Source organism: Scyliorhinus canicula, chromosome 16, assembly GCF_902713615.1.
Source record: "Scyliorhinus canicula chromosome 16, sScyCan1.1, whole genome shotgun sequence".
NCBI classification, from domain to species: Eukaryota; Metazoa; Chordata; class Chondrichthyes; order Carcharhiniformes; family Scyliorhinidae; genus Scyliorhinus; species Scyliorhinus canicula.
Window position 1 is genome coordinate 129,132,229 of NC_052161.1, and position 14,195 is coordinate 129,146,423.

The 14,195-nt window shown below is 48.7% G+C and overlaps 1 protein-coding gene across 1 annotated transcript in view; it reads left to right on the top strand.

Moving 5' to 3' along the window:
* Positions 1-578: 578 nt before the first annotated feature.
* LOC119979502 (multiple epidermal growth factor-like domains protein 6) overlaps positions 579-14,195 on the top strand; it is a 451,484-nt gene continuing 437,867 nt past the window's right edge. The window contains exon 1 of the mRNA XM_038821813.1: positions 579-1,141. Coding sequence (XP_038677741.1) covers positions 1,059-1,141 — 83 coding nt within the window. The 5' untranslated portion in view covers positions 579-1,058. The remainder of the gene's footprint in view (positions 1,142-14,195) is intronic.

A 14,195-nucleotide genomic window follows, 5' to 3' on the forward strand; every position in this document is an offset into this window, starting at 1 on the left:
TCCGCACAGTCACCCAAGCCGGGAATTGACTCCGAGACCCTGGAACTGTGAAGCAACTGTGCTAACATGCTGCCATGTTAGAGATTAGCCATTTTTAAGGGAGTACAGAGTTAGGGGAAAGGGTGGGTGGAGGGGGGGGGGGGGGATTGGGGAGGGATGGAGGGTGCAGGGAAATATCAGAAAGGGATCTGAGGAGGGCAGGAATGATTAAATGACAAAGGTGATAATGCAAGGTGGTAATAATTGGATAGATATAGACAAAATATGGGTGCAGAGAAGGAGTACCCACCACAATCAAATTTTCCCCTCTGAATGTTTTTGCATTTTGATTTAACTTCCAGCCCATGATTCCCTGACTAAGCCACTCAGATTTCCAGTCAGTCTTAAGCCTGGATTGCATTCTAACCCAGTACCTACACCGATTTGAAAGCTGAATCGTCCCTCCCTATGGCCCGGTGAAGCCGATTGGGTTCAGGACGGGAGGGAAGGGGCGTGTCTGATATGTAACCCCTCCTCCAGGGTGGATGCCAGTCAGATGGGCTTTAGCACGGGGTGTATTTTAGCAGTGATGTGACTGCTCGTGCAGCCCAGCACTATTAGACATAACAGTGTGTGAGAATATTGGTGTCCGTGACACCTTTTCCATACGAGCTGTTGCAAAGCCACAGGAGAACAATCGAAGCTGCATCCTTCTCCTGGCTGGTCATCGCCAGGCATTGCTAGATTAAATATCCTCCCGACCAATAACCTGAGAGATTGAACCTGTCCACTTAGCTTATTCCTTCATTTTTATTTTAAACAGGGAGAGATCTTTAATGAAAGGGAAACAAAAAAAAAGCTACAGAATATCAGCATTCCAGGAAGTGTTGAGAAATGTTTGAATTCCTCTGAAAAGATGCCTGTGCGATCTGGCGGGGCTTCACACTTTTGAACTTTTTAAACTCGTCATTTGGGAAAGTTTTGCGATTTTGCAAGTTCACCAACGGAGGAGATCAGGATTTTTGAAGAGCCCCTTTTTAAAATTAAGCTACAAAGTGCCACAAACTGTACGCCATAAAATGGACCGAGTGTCTGCAAGTGTCTGCATCTTGTTCCTCAGTCTGACCTCTGCTATCAACTCAGGAATACTGCAGAGTCACATGTAAGTATCGATTTTTAAATATGACAATCGTTCAAACCCTCAGTGGCTTTGAACGAGGATTCCTGATTTTTTTTCCTGTTACTATTTAGTCGTGTCATTGGGATATAAAAATGTTCTTTCCAACTGTGCAACTCAGACAGTGGCTGTTTGTTTTGAACAGGAGCGCTGGTTGCCTGCCCATTGGATCAGAAGGTAGAGCCGAGAGGGGGGAGGCGATGGGTTCGATCCTGGTGAACTTCACTATTAACTCCTTCGCCTTTTTGGACAACAGTTTGATAGCTTCATATAATAATCCAGTGCAGAAGGCGGCCATTCGGCCCATTGTGCAAATGCCAGACCTTTGAAAGAGATATTCAGTCAATCCCACTCTCCCCCCCCCCCCCTCTTTCTTCATTGCCCTGCAAAGTGCTACTTCAATTACGTGTTGCTGAAAGTTACTAAACTTACAGAGAGGTTTCTTAGTAGCGGCTAAATTGTGACATTTTCCCCATAGTTGTGGCGTCTCCTCAAAAAGCGACACAGATCGTGTTTTAAAGTCATGTCTGTAATTCTGTATCGCTTGTTTTTAAATAAAACTACTTTGTGCTGTTCCTCATTTGAATCTTCAGAATACTCCCCTTTACTTTATCCAAATGACCATTCTCGATGTGTCAGTCGTGAGCGAGGGCAGGAGGTTAGAGGGTGGATGGTTTATCACAGCCAACCCCCCCCCCCCCCCCCCCCAACATCACCATCTGCAGGGACAGCGATCAGGAGAAGTAAACCCAGCAGTAAACAGGATTGTTATAAACTTCTGTGATGTCCCAGGCACCAAGCAGTTCCAGCGAAACAATCACCTATTCAGTCAGTGATAATAGATGATCACTAATCATTTTCTTAAACGTTTTCTTTTTTATACATTTCCTGTTACAAACATTTAACACTTTTTAACATTGGATGTTCTTAAATTTTAATTTGTTTAAACATTTTCAACGATCTGATTTGACACCAATTTGATCGGTAGTAGAATTGTTCAGTAAAATATTGGCGTCCTTTTCACAAGAGCCAACACGGCTCCCAGTGACATTTGAGAATGAAGTGAAATGAAATGAAAATCGCTTACTGTCACGAGTAGGCGTCAATGAAGTTACTGTGAAAAGCCCCTAGTCGCCACATTCCGGCGCCTGTCTGGGAGGCTGGTTATTGAACTAAAGGGACGATTGTCTGAACTGAAATCTGCCCAGGTGGATGTAAAAGATCTCATGGTTATTTCGAAGAAGAAGGGGATAGAACCCCCATTGACTTGGCCAACATTGAACCCTCAACCAATACCAATAAGCAGATAATCGGGTCGTTCATTATCACATGATGATGGATTGTGGAATCTTACTGTGCGCAAATTGCAGCAATATATAACTGGACTGCGGTACGCGCGATTAAGCAGCAGGCTGGTTTACGTACCTGAGCTACCATGGAGGGGATTTGAAATAGGCTGGATCGCAGTAGCTCAAACTGATATTCTATTGTTTTATGAAAAAAATATTTGTACGGGTCAGGCGCGTAACTTAATACAACACACACACTATGTATAATATGCGGATATTTGGCAACCAACATGTTCGATTGTCACAGTCAACTGGGACTGTAACTAACATAAATCTCGTGTGAATCATGTTACTTGATCATCAGATGAACCCAAAATATTTTCCTCCTAACCATTGTTTGGTGTAACTAATGTTTTAAAAATATTTTTTCCCGCCCCTGCTCCATGTCCATCCTTGCACCTTCACATCATTCTTAATCTAACAAGATCCATGTAAGTCATGATGTGGAGATGCCGGCGTTGGACTGGGGTGAGCACAGTAAGAAGTCTTACAACACCAGGTTAAAGTCCAATAGGTTTGTTTCAAACACGAGCTTTCGGAAGAAGCAGTGCTCCGAAAGCTCGTGTTTGAAACAAACCTGTTGGACTTTAACCTGGTGTTGTAAGACTTCTTACCAAGATCCATGTAAAACTCAATGTGCAGATAGAATAGCCTGAGGGAGGGTATTCTGCTAAATGGGGTTCTGGGGGTTCATCCCATGAAAGGGAGATCTTGCCACATTGAAATACAGAATGGCCACTTGTTGCGGCTAGAACCTGGGGACACCAGTCAGAGTCAGCACCTGCAGGGGTGGACGGGATTAAGTTGCCAAGAGAGGAATGAGGAATCATGATGTTGCAGTTATATAGTGTGACATTACATTTTTAAGGTGAAATAGGAACTCTGACCTGCAAGCAAAATTGCTCTGTCGGTAATCATACATTTTAAAGTTGCTTTGTTAGTTGGGAATTAACTGAAATGTTATTTTCCCATTGTTTTTGTTATGAAGAATTTTAGACCCTTGTTGCTCCATGTAATGCACCTGCAGCAGGATTACACTGCGCAGCATCAGCATATCAACATGTTGGTGTGAAATTCCTCTGTCTGCTATTTCAATGGTCAAATCAACCAGTTTATTTCGCATTTATTTGGTACCTTTAACGAGGAGGCTGCAGAGAGGTCAAGGAGGATGGGAGGGGGCAACAGGCAATAATCACAGTCACAGGAATAATGATATGATTCCTGTTCCGCTGGACGTCGTCATTTGGGGAGGTGGGGGTACCCAAATAATGCACTGGGTGACCCCCCTCCCCTTTCAGAAGTTCCACCCGATGTAAGGGGTGCATGGTTATTGCCTGGAAGTTCAAACTTCTGTTGGGAAATTGCCCTGCAATGGGAACAATCTGATATTCTGATTTAAATTGCAAACTTAATTTAAAATGTCATTTATGTGACGTGGGCGTCGCTGGTTAGGCCAACGTTTATTGCCCATCTCTAGTTGCCCTTCAGAAGGTGGTGGTGAGTTGCCTTCTTGAACCACTGCAGTCCTTGAGTTGTGGGTACACCCACTGTGCTGTTAGGAAAGGAGTTCCAGGTTGTTGCCCCAGCGACAGTGAAGGACCGGTGATATATTTCCAAGTCAGGATGGTGAGTGACTTGGAGGGGAACCTCCAAGTGGTGGGTTTCCCAGGGATCTGGCGCTCTTGTCCTTCTAGATGGTTGTGGTCATGAGTTTGGAAGGTGCTGTCTAAGGAACCTTGGTGAGTTACTGCAGTGCATCTTGTAGATGGTACACACGGCTGCCACTGTTCGTCGGTGGTGGAGGGGTTGAATGTTTTTTGTGGAAAGGGGGAGAAATCAAGTGGGCTGCTTTGTCCCCGATGGTGTTGAGCTTCTTGAGTGTTGTTGGAGTGTCTTTAAGAAAGAGATAGATAGGTTCTTGATTAATAAGGGGGTCAGGGGTTATGGGGAAAAGGCAGGAGAATGGGGATGAGAAAAATATCAGCCATGATTGAATGGCAGAGCTGACTCGATGGGCCAAGTGGCCTAATTCTGCTCCAAAGTCTTATGGTCTTATAGAACTTCACTCTTCCAGGCAAGTGGAGAGTGTTCCATCACACTCCTGACTTGTGCCTTGTAAATGGCGAACAGGCTTTGGGGGGTCAGGTGGTGAGTTACTCACCATAGGATTCCTAGCCATTGATCTGCCCTGGTAGCCCCAGTATTAATATGACTAGTCCAGTTTAGTTTTTGATCAATGGTAACCCCCAGGATGTTGACTGTGGGGGATTCAGTGACTGTATTACAGTAACAGTTATCCAGAAAAGAATTCGAAGAATTAAAACTACACCAGGTGGCACGATGGCATAGTGGTTAGCATTGCTGACTCACGGCACCGAGGACCCAGGTTCAATCCCGGCCCTGGGTCACTGTCCATGTGGAGTTTGCACATTATCCATGTGTCTGCTTAGGTCTCACCCCCACAACCCAAAGATATGCAGGGTAGGTGGGTTGGCCAATCTAAATTCCCCTTAATTGGAAATAAAAATTGGGCACTTTAAAATTAATACAAAATAATTAAAACCACATCTAACTTCTGGATAATTATAGTGCTGACTCTCCTGACCCCCCCCCCCCCCCCCCATGAGACTCCCCCACCCCCATGGCAGCCCCCAATCCCGGACTACACCCCACACCCTGACAACACCCCACCCCTCCCTTCTGACTGTCCCCTCAACCCCACAAAAGAGGTGTGTGGCCTCCTTACCCTCGAATCTCCCGCCCTTGACCGAAAAACTCAGAAACCTGCTGCATGGCTCCTTTCTCACTGGGCCTGAGTTAGAAGGTAGGCCGAGAAAGATGCAACTGCATTTCAGGCGAAATAGCTACGAGCGGAGTGGCAACCGACTCTAATTGCCAATGCGCGCAGAGAGAGGAATGCGGAAGCACAGCCATGGGCCAAGCGGCGTAGACGGCCCCACCATTGTCAGCTGATGGGGATATTTGGGACTTTTGGGGGGAAGGTGTATTAACCCCCACGAGGATCACGGAGAAACCATTGTTATTCTCCCCCGTAGGACTCATGGAGTTCAAGCTTCCCAGATAGGGGGCAGAGGACACTTAGCTGGAGCTCGTTACGAACGAACATAAAACCCACCCAAAGCAGCGCCTGGTGTGGTTACTTCTCCCAGCAGGATTGTAGTGGGAGCGAGTTGTTGCCTTGAGCAGAATATTATATATAGTTAAATAAACCTCCGTCCTCTTACCACTGGCTTCCTCAAATTACTAAAACATGGATTACGAAGTGCATCTTAAGCTACAATGGACGTAGTAACAGAAAGTCCCTCGAAGCACACAGATTGGTTGTTGTCAAGTACATTCTCCAGTCTGAACCCAAGGGAATATAGAATCAGTGAATCACTGTTGTGCAGAAGAAGACCATTCGGCCCTTTGAGTCTGCACCAACCCTTTGGGTCAGGCCCCCACCCTATCCCCTTAACTCAGTAACTTCACCTGACCTAATCTTTTGTACAGTAAGGGGCAATTGATCATGGCCATTCCATCTAACCTGCACATCTTTGGACTGTGGGAGGAAACCAGAGCACCCGGAGGAAACCCACACAGACATGGGGAGAAAGTGCAAACTCTACACAGTCACCTGAGGCCAGAATTGAATCGGGTCCTTGGAGTTGTGAGGCAACAGTGTTCACCACTGTGCCACCATCCATCCTCTGTGGATTTCTCCTCAAATTCCCCACAAATGATTGTCACATGAGAGTTTCTAAATACCCCTCTCAAAAAATACGTTTTAAAATCCTCTTTCACAACAATACTTTCCATCAGTGGTTTGCATTCCAAAATCCAGTCCAGGTTTTCCAAATTACTCTTTCAAACAAAGCTTCGGCTCCACTTTTCAGAACTAATCCAGTATCTAGATTTCACAACTCCCCTTCAGGTTTTCTTTGTCTTGATGGTGTACAAATGGTTCACAATTTCTTTAACTATCAATTCCAAGACTCTATTGTGGTGGCGTCCAACCTTTGTTTTACCTCTAAAATTTGCTTTCCCACTTTAATTCTGATTACTGCAACTTGTCTCTTTCACTCACAACACCATGTCTGCTTTACCTTGAATTCTCCTCTAAAATGTACCTTGTTCTCTGTTCTCTTAACTTCAGTCTTCTTAAGACATTCTTTTAGTCACAATTCCATAGTTTTCTGGACTGTATCTGGTTCTTTGGGAACTCTACCTCTTTGCAGCTCCCTTGCCCTGTCCACCTTCTCCTGGCAGAGTTGGGCAGGATTCTCCGACCCTTCACGTTGAAATCGCACTCGGCGTGGGGGCGAGAATGACCCAAAATAGGCTCCCACGCTGGCACGCGATTCTCTGGTGTCCGGAGAATCGGCGGCAATCGCGCGCGCATGATGCGGCGCCGGTCGGGGGCTGTTGAAAACGGCCCCCGCGGCGATTCTCCATGCTCGATGGGCCGAGTGCCCGCCGAGTTCTGCCGAGTCCCGCTGGCGTGGTTCACATGTGGTCCCACCCGGCAGGACCTCGCCGTTCTGGCTGCGGGGGCTGTCCTGGTTGGGGGGGGGGGGGGGATCCGACTCCAGGGGGTCCTCAATGGTAGCCAGGCCTGCGATCGGTGGCTACCAATCGGCGGGCGTGCTCATTCTGGGGTGGGCCTATGTTCCTCCGCGCCGGGCCCTTTATGGCGCCGCCATCTTGCGCGAGGGCTGGCGCGAAATAGGCCGGCGCGCTCATGCGCAGACCCGCGGCCGTGCGCATGCGTGGGCGCGCGGGCTAACTGCAGGGCCCCGTTGGCAGCCGGAGCTGCGGGACGCACGCTGGGGCCCTGCTAGCCCCCTTGCAGATGGAGAATCACCCCGGACTTTCCAGGAAAAAGTCCGGAGTGATTCCCGCTCGTTTTCCTGCGGGCGTGGGGACTTAGTCCCCAGAAGGGAGAATCCCGCCCATTCACTCCCAATGTCTCACCTTCAAACAGATATAGCTAAAAACTAAACTCGAAAACCATTCTACCTTCAATGGCCCTCAGTTTCTAAGCAACAGCTGCTACATCTATCAGCCTCTATGCAACCTTCTCTAAGCACAGTAGAACCACAGAGGAACTGAAGCAACTCCCACACATGCAAACTGGGCAGTTAGACATGGGCCTGAGTGACAGCAACATGTTCAGACCTTGGAGAGGAATAGTGGTGGGAAACAGGATTGTAGTTAAGGAGAACAGAATGATTGAGTGCAGTTTTTCGGAGGGAGGTGGTGACAATGGTGGTTTTTAAGTTGGAGGGAGTCAGTGCTTGAGGTTGGAAGTCATTTACAATTAGTTAATCACCAGTAAAATCTTTTTATATTTGCCAGTGAGGAGCAATTCTATGTTTCAAACACTCAAAGACACGCTCTGTGTGGTACCTGTGCAAATTCTTTCACCACATATACACTGAATGAGAGATTTAGTGGTCCGATAATGTCTACCCAAGACTAATTCCTTGAGTTTTTGTAGTTAACTTTTGTAACTTTAAAAAAAATATATAATGTTCAATATCATAAACTTGGATGATGGAAAGGTGGCATTTCATGCCCTAAATGTCTCAGAAATTGACTGGGATTTTCCGTTCCCGATAGCGTTGGGCAGGTTCAGTGACTGGTGCACAAAATATCGGATGAACAGCCAAATTGTGTTTTACGCTGACATAAACGTGTGACGCGATTGCCCATTTCCCACATCAGCGACGGGGCACATTTTCCAACGTTCATCATCGGGAAGATCATTTGCATTCATTAACCTATCATTATCATGCCCCTGTGCCTGAATCATCCCTCCCCACCCATCAGAAAACCCTTTAATGTCAGCATAAAGGCAGATTGGCGTGAAACCAGACTGGTCTCCCAAGGGTGCACCTGGCGAGCAGACCTCCCAGGGGTGCTCAGTTGAGTGTATCGCTCAGGGGGGAGAGGGTAGTGCCTGTGGTAGTGCCCAGGCAATGACAGGGGACAGTTCTGGGAATTGGGTATGTGTGTGTGTGTCTGTGTGTGTGTGTTGGGGGGGGGGGGGGGGGGGGGCGGAGTCCAGGTTGAACTCCTTCGTGTTTGGTTTAAAAATGATACCCTGATCCCCGAGTTACAAAGTTGCTGGTGGGACGGGCAAATCATGGGACCCGCCCCTTGGTGCGACACTATACGGAGGAGAAGGTGCCAATGTCACGTCACTTTTCCATCTTGCTAGGGCAGCACTAGTGATTAGCATTGCTGACTCACGGCGCTGAGGTCCCAGGTTCGATCCCAGCTCTGGGTCACTGTCCATGTGGAGTTTGCACATTCTCCCCGTGTTTGCGTGGGTTTCGCCCCCACAACCCAAAGATGTGCAGGGTAGGTGGATTGGCCACACTGAATTGCCCCTTAATTGGCAAAAATGAATTGGGCACTCTAAATTTATTTAAACAAAAACTTTTCCCGCCTGCTATTGGCCGTTGCTGATTTCTGGGAAAATCTCACTTAGTTAGTTGCCGATCCAACTGTGCTAGAAGGCCAAGTGCTTCTGTACCATGACAGGGAAGAGAGCAACTTACTGCCAGCTGTTCCCACTCGCTTAGAATAGATAATTGTAGAAGGTGACTGGCAAAGGTCTCGGAGGAATGTAGGTTGATTTTGAAAGTCAAAGATGTGTGGCAAAGGGCAGAATGGCGGCGCAGTGGTTAGCACTGCTGCTTCATGGCGCCGAGGACCTGGGTTCGATCCCGTCCCCGGGTCACAGTCCATGTGGGGTTTGCACGTTCTCCCCGTGGAGGCTGTTAAAGATGCTTAAAGGATTAATCAGAACTCCCAAGTGCATATTAGGACAACACGGTATACTGCCGCATTTCTCTGGTTCTGCCCCCCCCCCCCCCAATCATCCCATCTAAGATATCTTATTCAGTTCATGATGTGGTGATGCTGGCGAGTTCTGATGAAGGATTTCATCACTCACTTGAGAAAGGAGCTGTGCTCCGAAAGCTAGTGATTCCAAACAAACCTGTTGGACTTTAACCTGGTGTTGTAAGACTTCTTACGTATTCAGTTCAGACATGAAGCTCAAAGGTGGGGAGCCACCAGTAGGTTTTCCTCAGTCACCCAGTGAGGTAAAGTAGGCTGTCAAAAATTGACTCAGAACCTGAAACTGGCTTGTGACATTGGGTTCCTTACTCAGCATTCCGATGACCTCGGCACTTATTGGATTGTCTGAGATTCCTTGGGCATGGTTCTCCATTTCTGGGACTAAGTGTTAACGCCGGTGTAGAATTTGTGGAGTTCCACGACAGCAAATCTGGACCAATTCAGCTACTGTGGAGGGGTTATAGATTCCAATGAGAAATGTTGCCGGATTCGCCGGTTTTGTGATTGACACTCAGAAAGCTGACAAGCTCCAGCCGCATATGCACACTTCACTCCCCACACACACCATCCCAGCCAACAAGATAGCAGGGTGAATTCAGAATGTCCAATTCACCTAAAAGCATGTCTTTCGGGACTTGTGGGAGGAAACCGGAGCACCCGGAGGAAACCCACGCAGACATGGGGAGAACGTGTAGACTCCGCACAGACAGTGACCCAAGCTGACAATCGAACCCGGGTCTCTGGAGCTGTGAAGCAACAGGGCTAACTACTGTGCCGCCCAAAATGTCACACTGTCTCCCTGCTCAGCCGGAGTCTTCGATGGCATGCCCGATCCGGCAAGTCCTCGAATGACAGGCGCTGCTGGTACACACGAGGCCGGTGTCAGTCTGCAGAACCAGGGGCCAAGGTGGGTGGTCAGGGGGGTGCGCAGCAAGATAGCTGCCTTGCAGGTTGTGGCACTGGCGGTCCATGACAGGACACCGCCTCAGTCCTGTGGGTGGTGGGGGGGGGGGGGGGGGTCACCCCAGCCACTTGGCCCTTACCCCTGTCACCACCCCCCCTCCCCCAGTCCTGGCAGCGACCCTCCTACCCCAGCCAAACTAGCCAGTGCCTGCCTGGCAGCCCACGGTCCTGCCTCTCTGTGTCCTACCTCTCTGTGTCCTACCTCCTCTCTCTTCCTCATCAGCCACGATGCCAGTTTCACGATTTTTAAAAGCACAGGTAAACCGTGCCGTCCGGAAGTCGGCCTGTCAGAGGCGGAGAATCATGGAGGCCCCAGAGAATACTGGGTCGGGCCCGCTAATATCATGCAAACGTTGTTTACTGTATATGCATTCCGGAACGCATTGTTGCTGCTATCAAGGCGACAAAGATTTACGCATTGGCGTCAAATCGGCATCCGGAGCGATTTTGGTGCCATCACCTATTCTCCGCCCAGTCGCGTTTCGCGGTTTCGCCGTCAACCAGTGCCGAATCCCGCCCCTTTTATTTTGGGAAAGGGGTCAGAGGGAATGTTGGCTTTATTGGTTAACACTTTTTACATTGAAAACGCAGCAAAGACCCAATTGATCCATGTCAGTTTGTGCTGCAAACAAGTCTCCTCCCAATCCTAAATCAAGTACAACCCTGCCCAAAGTAAATTTTGTTCTAACTTTTGTAGCACAGAGGTAGACAATTTCCAGATGCTCCGTCTCCTTTCTAATCAATGTTGGGGAGATCCATAGCCTGCAGGTAAGGATCTGCGTTTCAGGAATTCCAACTTGAACTCTTAATTATATAGATTGGCGACTTGAGATGAATCTAATGTAGAACTGCCTGGCATGAGATCACACAACTCTAGAAAGGAGCTGAACTTGATACAATTATCTTTTAAAATTTGTTTCTATAATTTTCTCTCTTCCTCATTTGAAAGGACTGAATTCCACCAATTCCATGTCTAATGCTCATACGGACAGCACCGTAGCATTGTGGCTAGCACCGTGGCTTCACAGCGCCAGGGTCCCAGGTTCGATTCCCCGCTGAGTCACTGTCTGTGAGGAGTCTGCATGTTCTCTCCGTGTCTGCGTGGGTTTCCTCCGGGTGTTCCAGTTTCCTCCCAGTGCAGGTTAGGTGGATTGACCATGATAAATTGCACTTAGTGTCCAAAAAGGTTAGGAGAGGTTATTGGATTACGGGGTTCGCGTGGAAGTGAGGACTTAAGTAGGTCGGTGCAGACTCGATGGGCCGTATGGCCTCCTTCTGCACTCTATGTTCTATATTTTCAGTTCCTCAGCCAAGGACCCACTTTTTAAGTCTGAGTGTCACCAGGCAATTTGACTGTGATGGGGCAGTGCAGCCTCTTCATCATCCAAAATTCACATGTGAACCTTTCAACAGGAATTTCTTAGTTGATGGGGGAAGATGGTGGCGCAGTGTTAATGTCACTGAGCTAGTAATCCAAAGGTCCAGGCTATTCTCCAGGGACATTCATTCAAATCCTCACTTACTTACCTAGTTGCTGGTGGAATTTAAATTCAATTCATAAATCTGGAATTGTAAGCTAGCATCAATAATGGTGACCACGAAACTATCATCAATTGTTGTAAAAATTCCTCTGGTTCACTAATGTCCTTCAGGGAAGGAAATCTGCCATCCTCACATGATCTGGCTTATATGTAACTGCAGACTCACAACAATGTGAATGCCTTCTGCAATGGCCTCGCAAGCCATTCAGTTCAAGGGTATTTCGGTATGAGTAACAAATTCTGGTCAGTGACGCTCACACTTTAAAAATGAATAAAGGGAAAAAAATAGAGCCAAGAGGGTTTATCTTGGCTTTGTGCAATTGTGTAAAAATGGGTGATAGCTAGTCAGATACCTGTTTTAAATCAAACCCCAGTGAAGTCAATCGGGATAAAAATCAGGAATGATGTAAACTGGATTTGTTATCATTTGCATTATGCTATCATACAAAGGGCGCAATCTAATGGCCATTCCACACCTGATTTGGGATGCAAAGTGGCCGGTAAATCTCGCAAGAGGCCTCTCGTGAGATTTAACTGGCTCTCTATGTCTCGCGAGATCTAAAGGGATCTCGTGAGGTGTCACAATCTGGCTCCCCCCCACAATTGAGCGGGTCCCATATTTGCATATTCAATTGAGTAGTTAGCCTCGCTTGAATATATCTCTGGGATTGAATCCCCTCTCCTTGGAGATCCTGAGCCGGCGCTGTTTAACGGCACTTGGAGGGGTCTTCCGGGTGATCAGAAGCCCCCGGCTGGTCGGCCTCTGGGCAGTGTGGTGCCCTGACACTGCTGATGCCACCCAGGCTCATTGGCACTGCCAGCCTGGAAGTGCCCCCCCCCATGTAGTGCCAAGCTGTTCAGGTGGCATCTTGCCCATGCCAGGGATCGGCAACGGACCCGAGGAGGAGACGGAGAATGGAGGACAGGTGGTGACAAGGGTCCAACATGCCAGGAGGTCCAGGGAGGCCCTCATTGTCTCCAGATTCTCCTAGGATGAGACTGAGTCTCTCAGCTCAACAACCCCCCTCCCTCCACCATCCCCCCCCCCCACCCCAATCACACCACCACCTCCCTGACCACCCTGTTCCCCCCTCCAAGAATCTATGTAACATCACTCCAGTGTTTTCGGGCTGTGTTGGCGCTGTCAGCCAGTTACTGTAGAAGGCAGGAGATTGACGATCACTCGCTGTGAAGAAAGATCTGATGCTCCTCAGGATCTGATTAAGTCTGACTCCTGTCTTCCTTCTGATAGCACGCTCACACCCATCCTCATGATGGAGTCTGCATCAGGGGCTTTTGATCTTGGACCACTCTGCCATGCCACCCTGCTCTGTTCGCTGCCCTTGAGATGTGCCAGTGTTAGGGGGAGGGGGAACATTCAGAAGACCTGGAGACCACCTTAGTTTCCTTGGTGGAAGGCCCCCGGTTTGGCTCCTCCCTGAGGGTGGTGGTAGGGCCGTGGGTGACTCCATGGGATGGAGGGGCAGCTGGAGTGAGCTCCAGAAGCCTCTGAGTCACCTGGCAACGCCATTCCTGGAGATTCCCATTCCGTGCACCATGATGTCGATGCGCTCAGTGATGGTCCTCAGTGACTGGGCCACGCTCTGGAGTGCCTCGGCAATGTCCACCTGCATCTGGGATGGGACACATCCCCCAGCAACTGGGACATGATGCCGAGAGCCTCAGCCAAGGTTGTCAGTGACTGGGCCATGCCTTGGACACCAGCACTCAAAAAGCAGACATCGTTCTCCAGGTTCTCCACTGCGGCTGCCACCCTACCAGTGTTGGCCTGGGTGCCACGCATTGCTGGCACCATCTCCTACACCTGAAGGATTTGGGACTCCTCCAGTTGGGACATACAGTCACTGGAATGTTGCTGACCCCCCTCCTGAAGGTCATGGCTGTGTCCTATCATCTGTATCAGCTCTGAGAGAACCTTGTCCAGAGATTCAACATCTGGCAGGGACTCAGCTGAGTCTTGGGAACCAGCAGACCTCCGACTGATGTCCCCCTTGGATGCTCCTGCCTCCACCTGATGTGCATCAGCAACTGTGTGGTGATTACCAATTGTGGCCCCGAAGCTTGTCCACTAATGCTGCCCACTGAGGTGTGTGTCTGCGCCGTGGAGGGTGCGACGATAGCTGTGATGTCCAGTCTTCTCCTCGGACATCTCCTCCGAGGTGGTCTCTTGGGTGGCAACTCCAGATGGCCCAACCTCATTAGATGGTTTTCCTAAAAGGCAATGGACATGTGATCAGTGAGAGGCAAGGACCATTTTGTGGGACGTAAACAACTCGTTTCAGACAGGTCATCTGG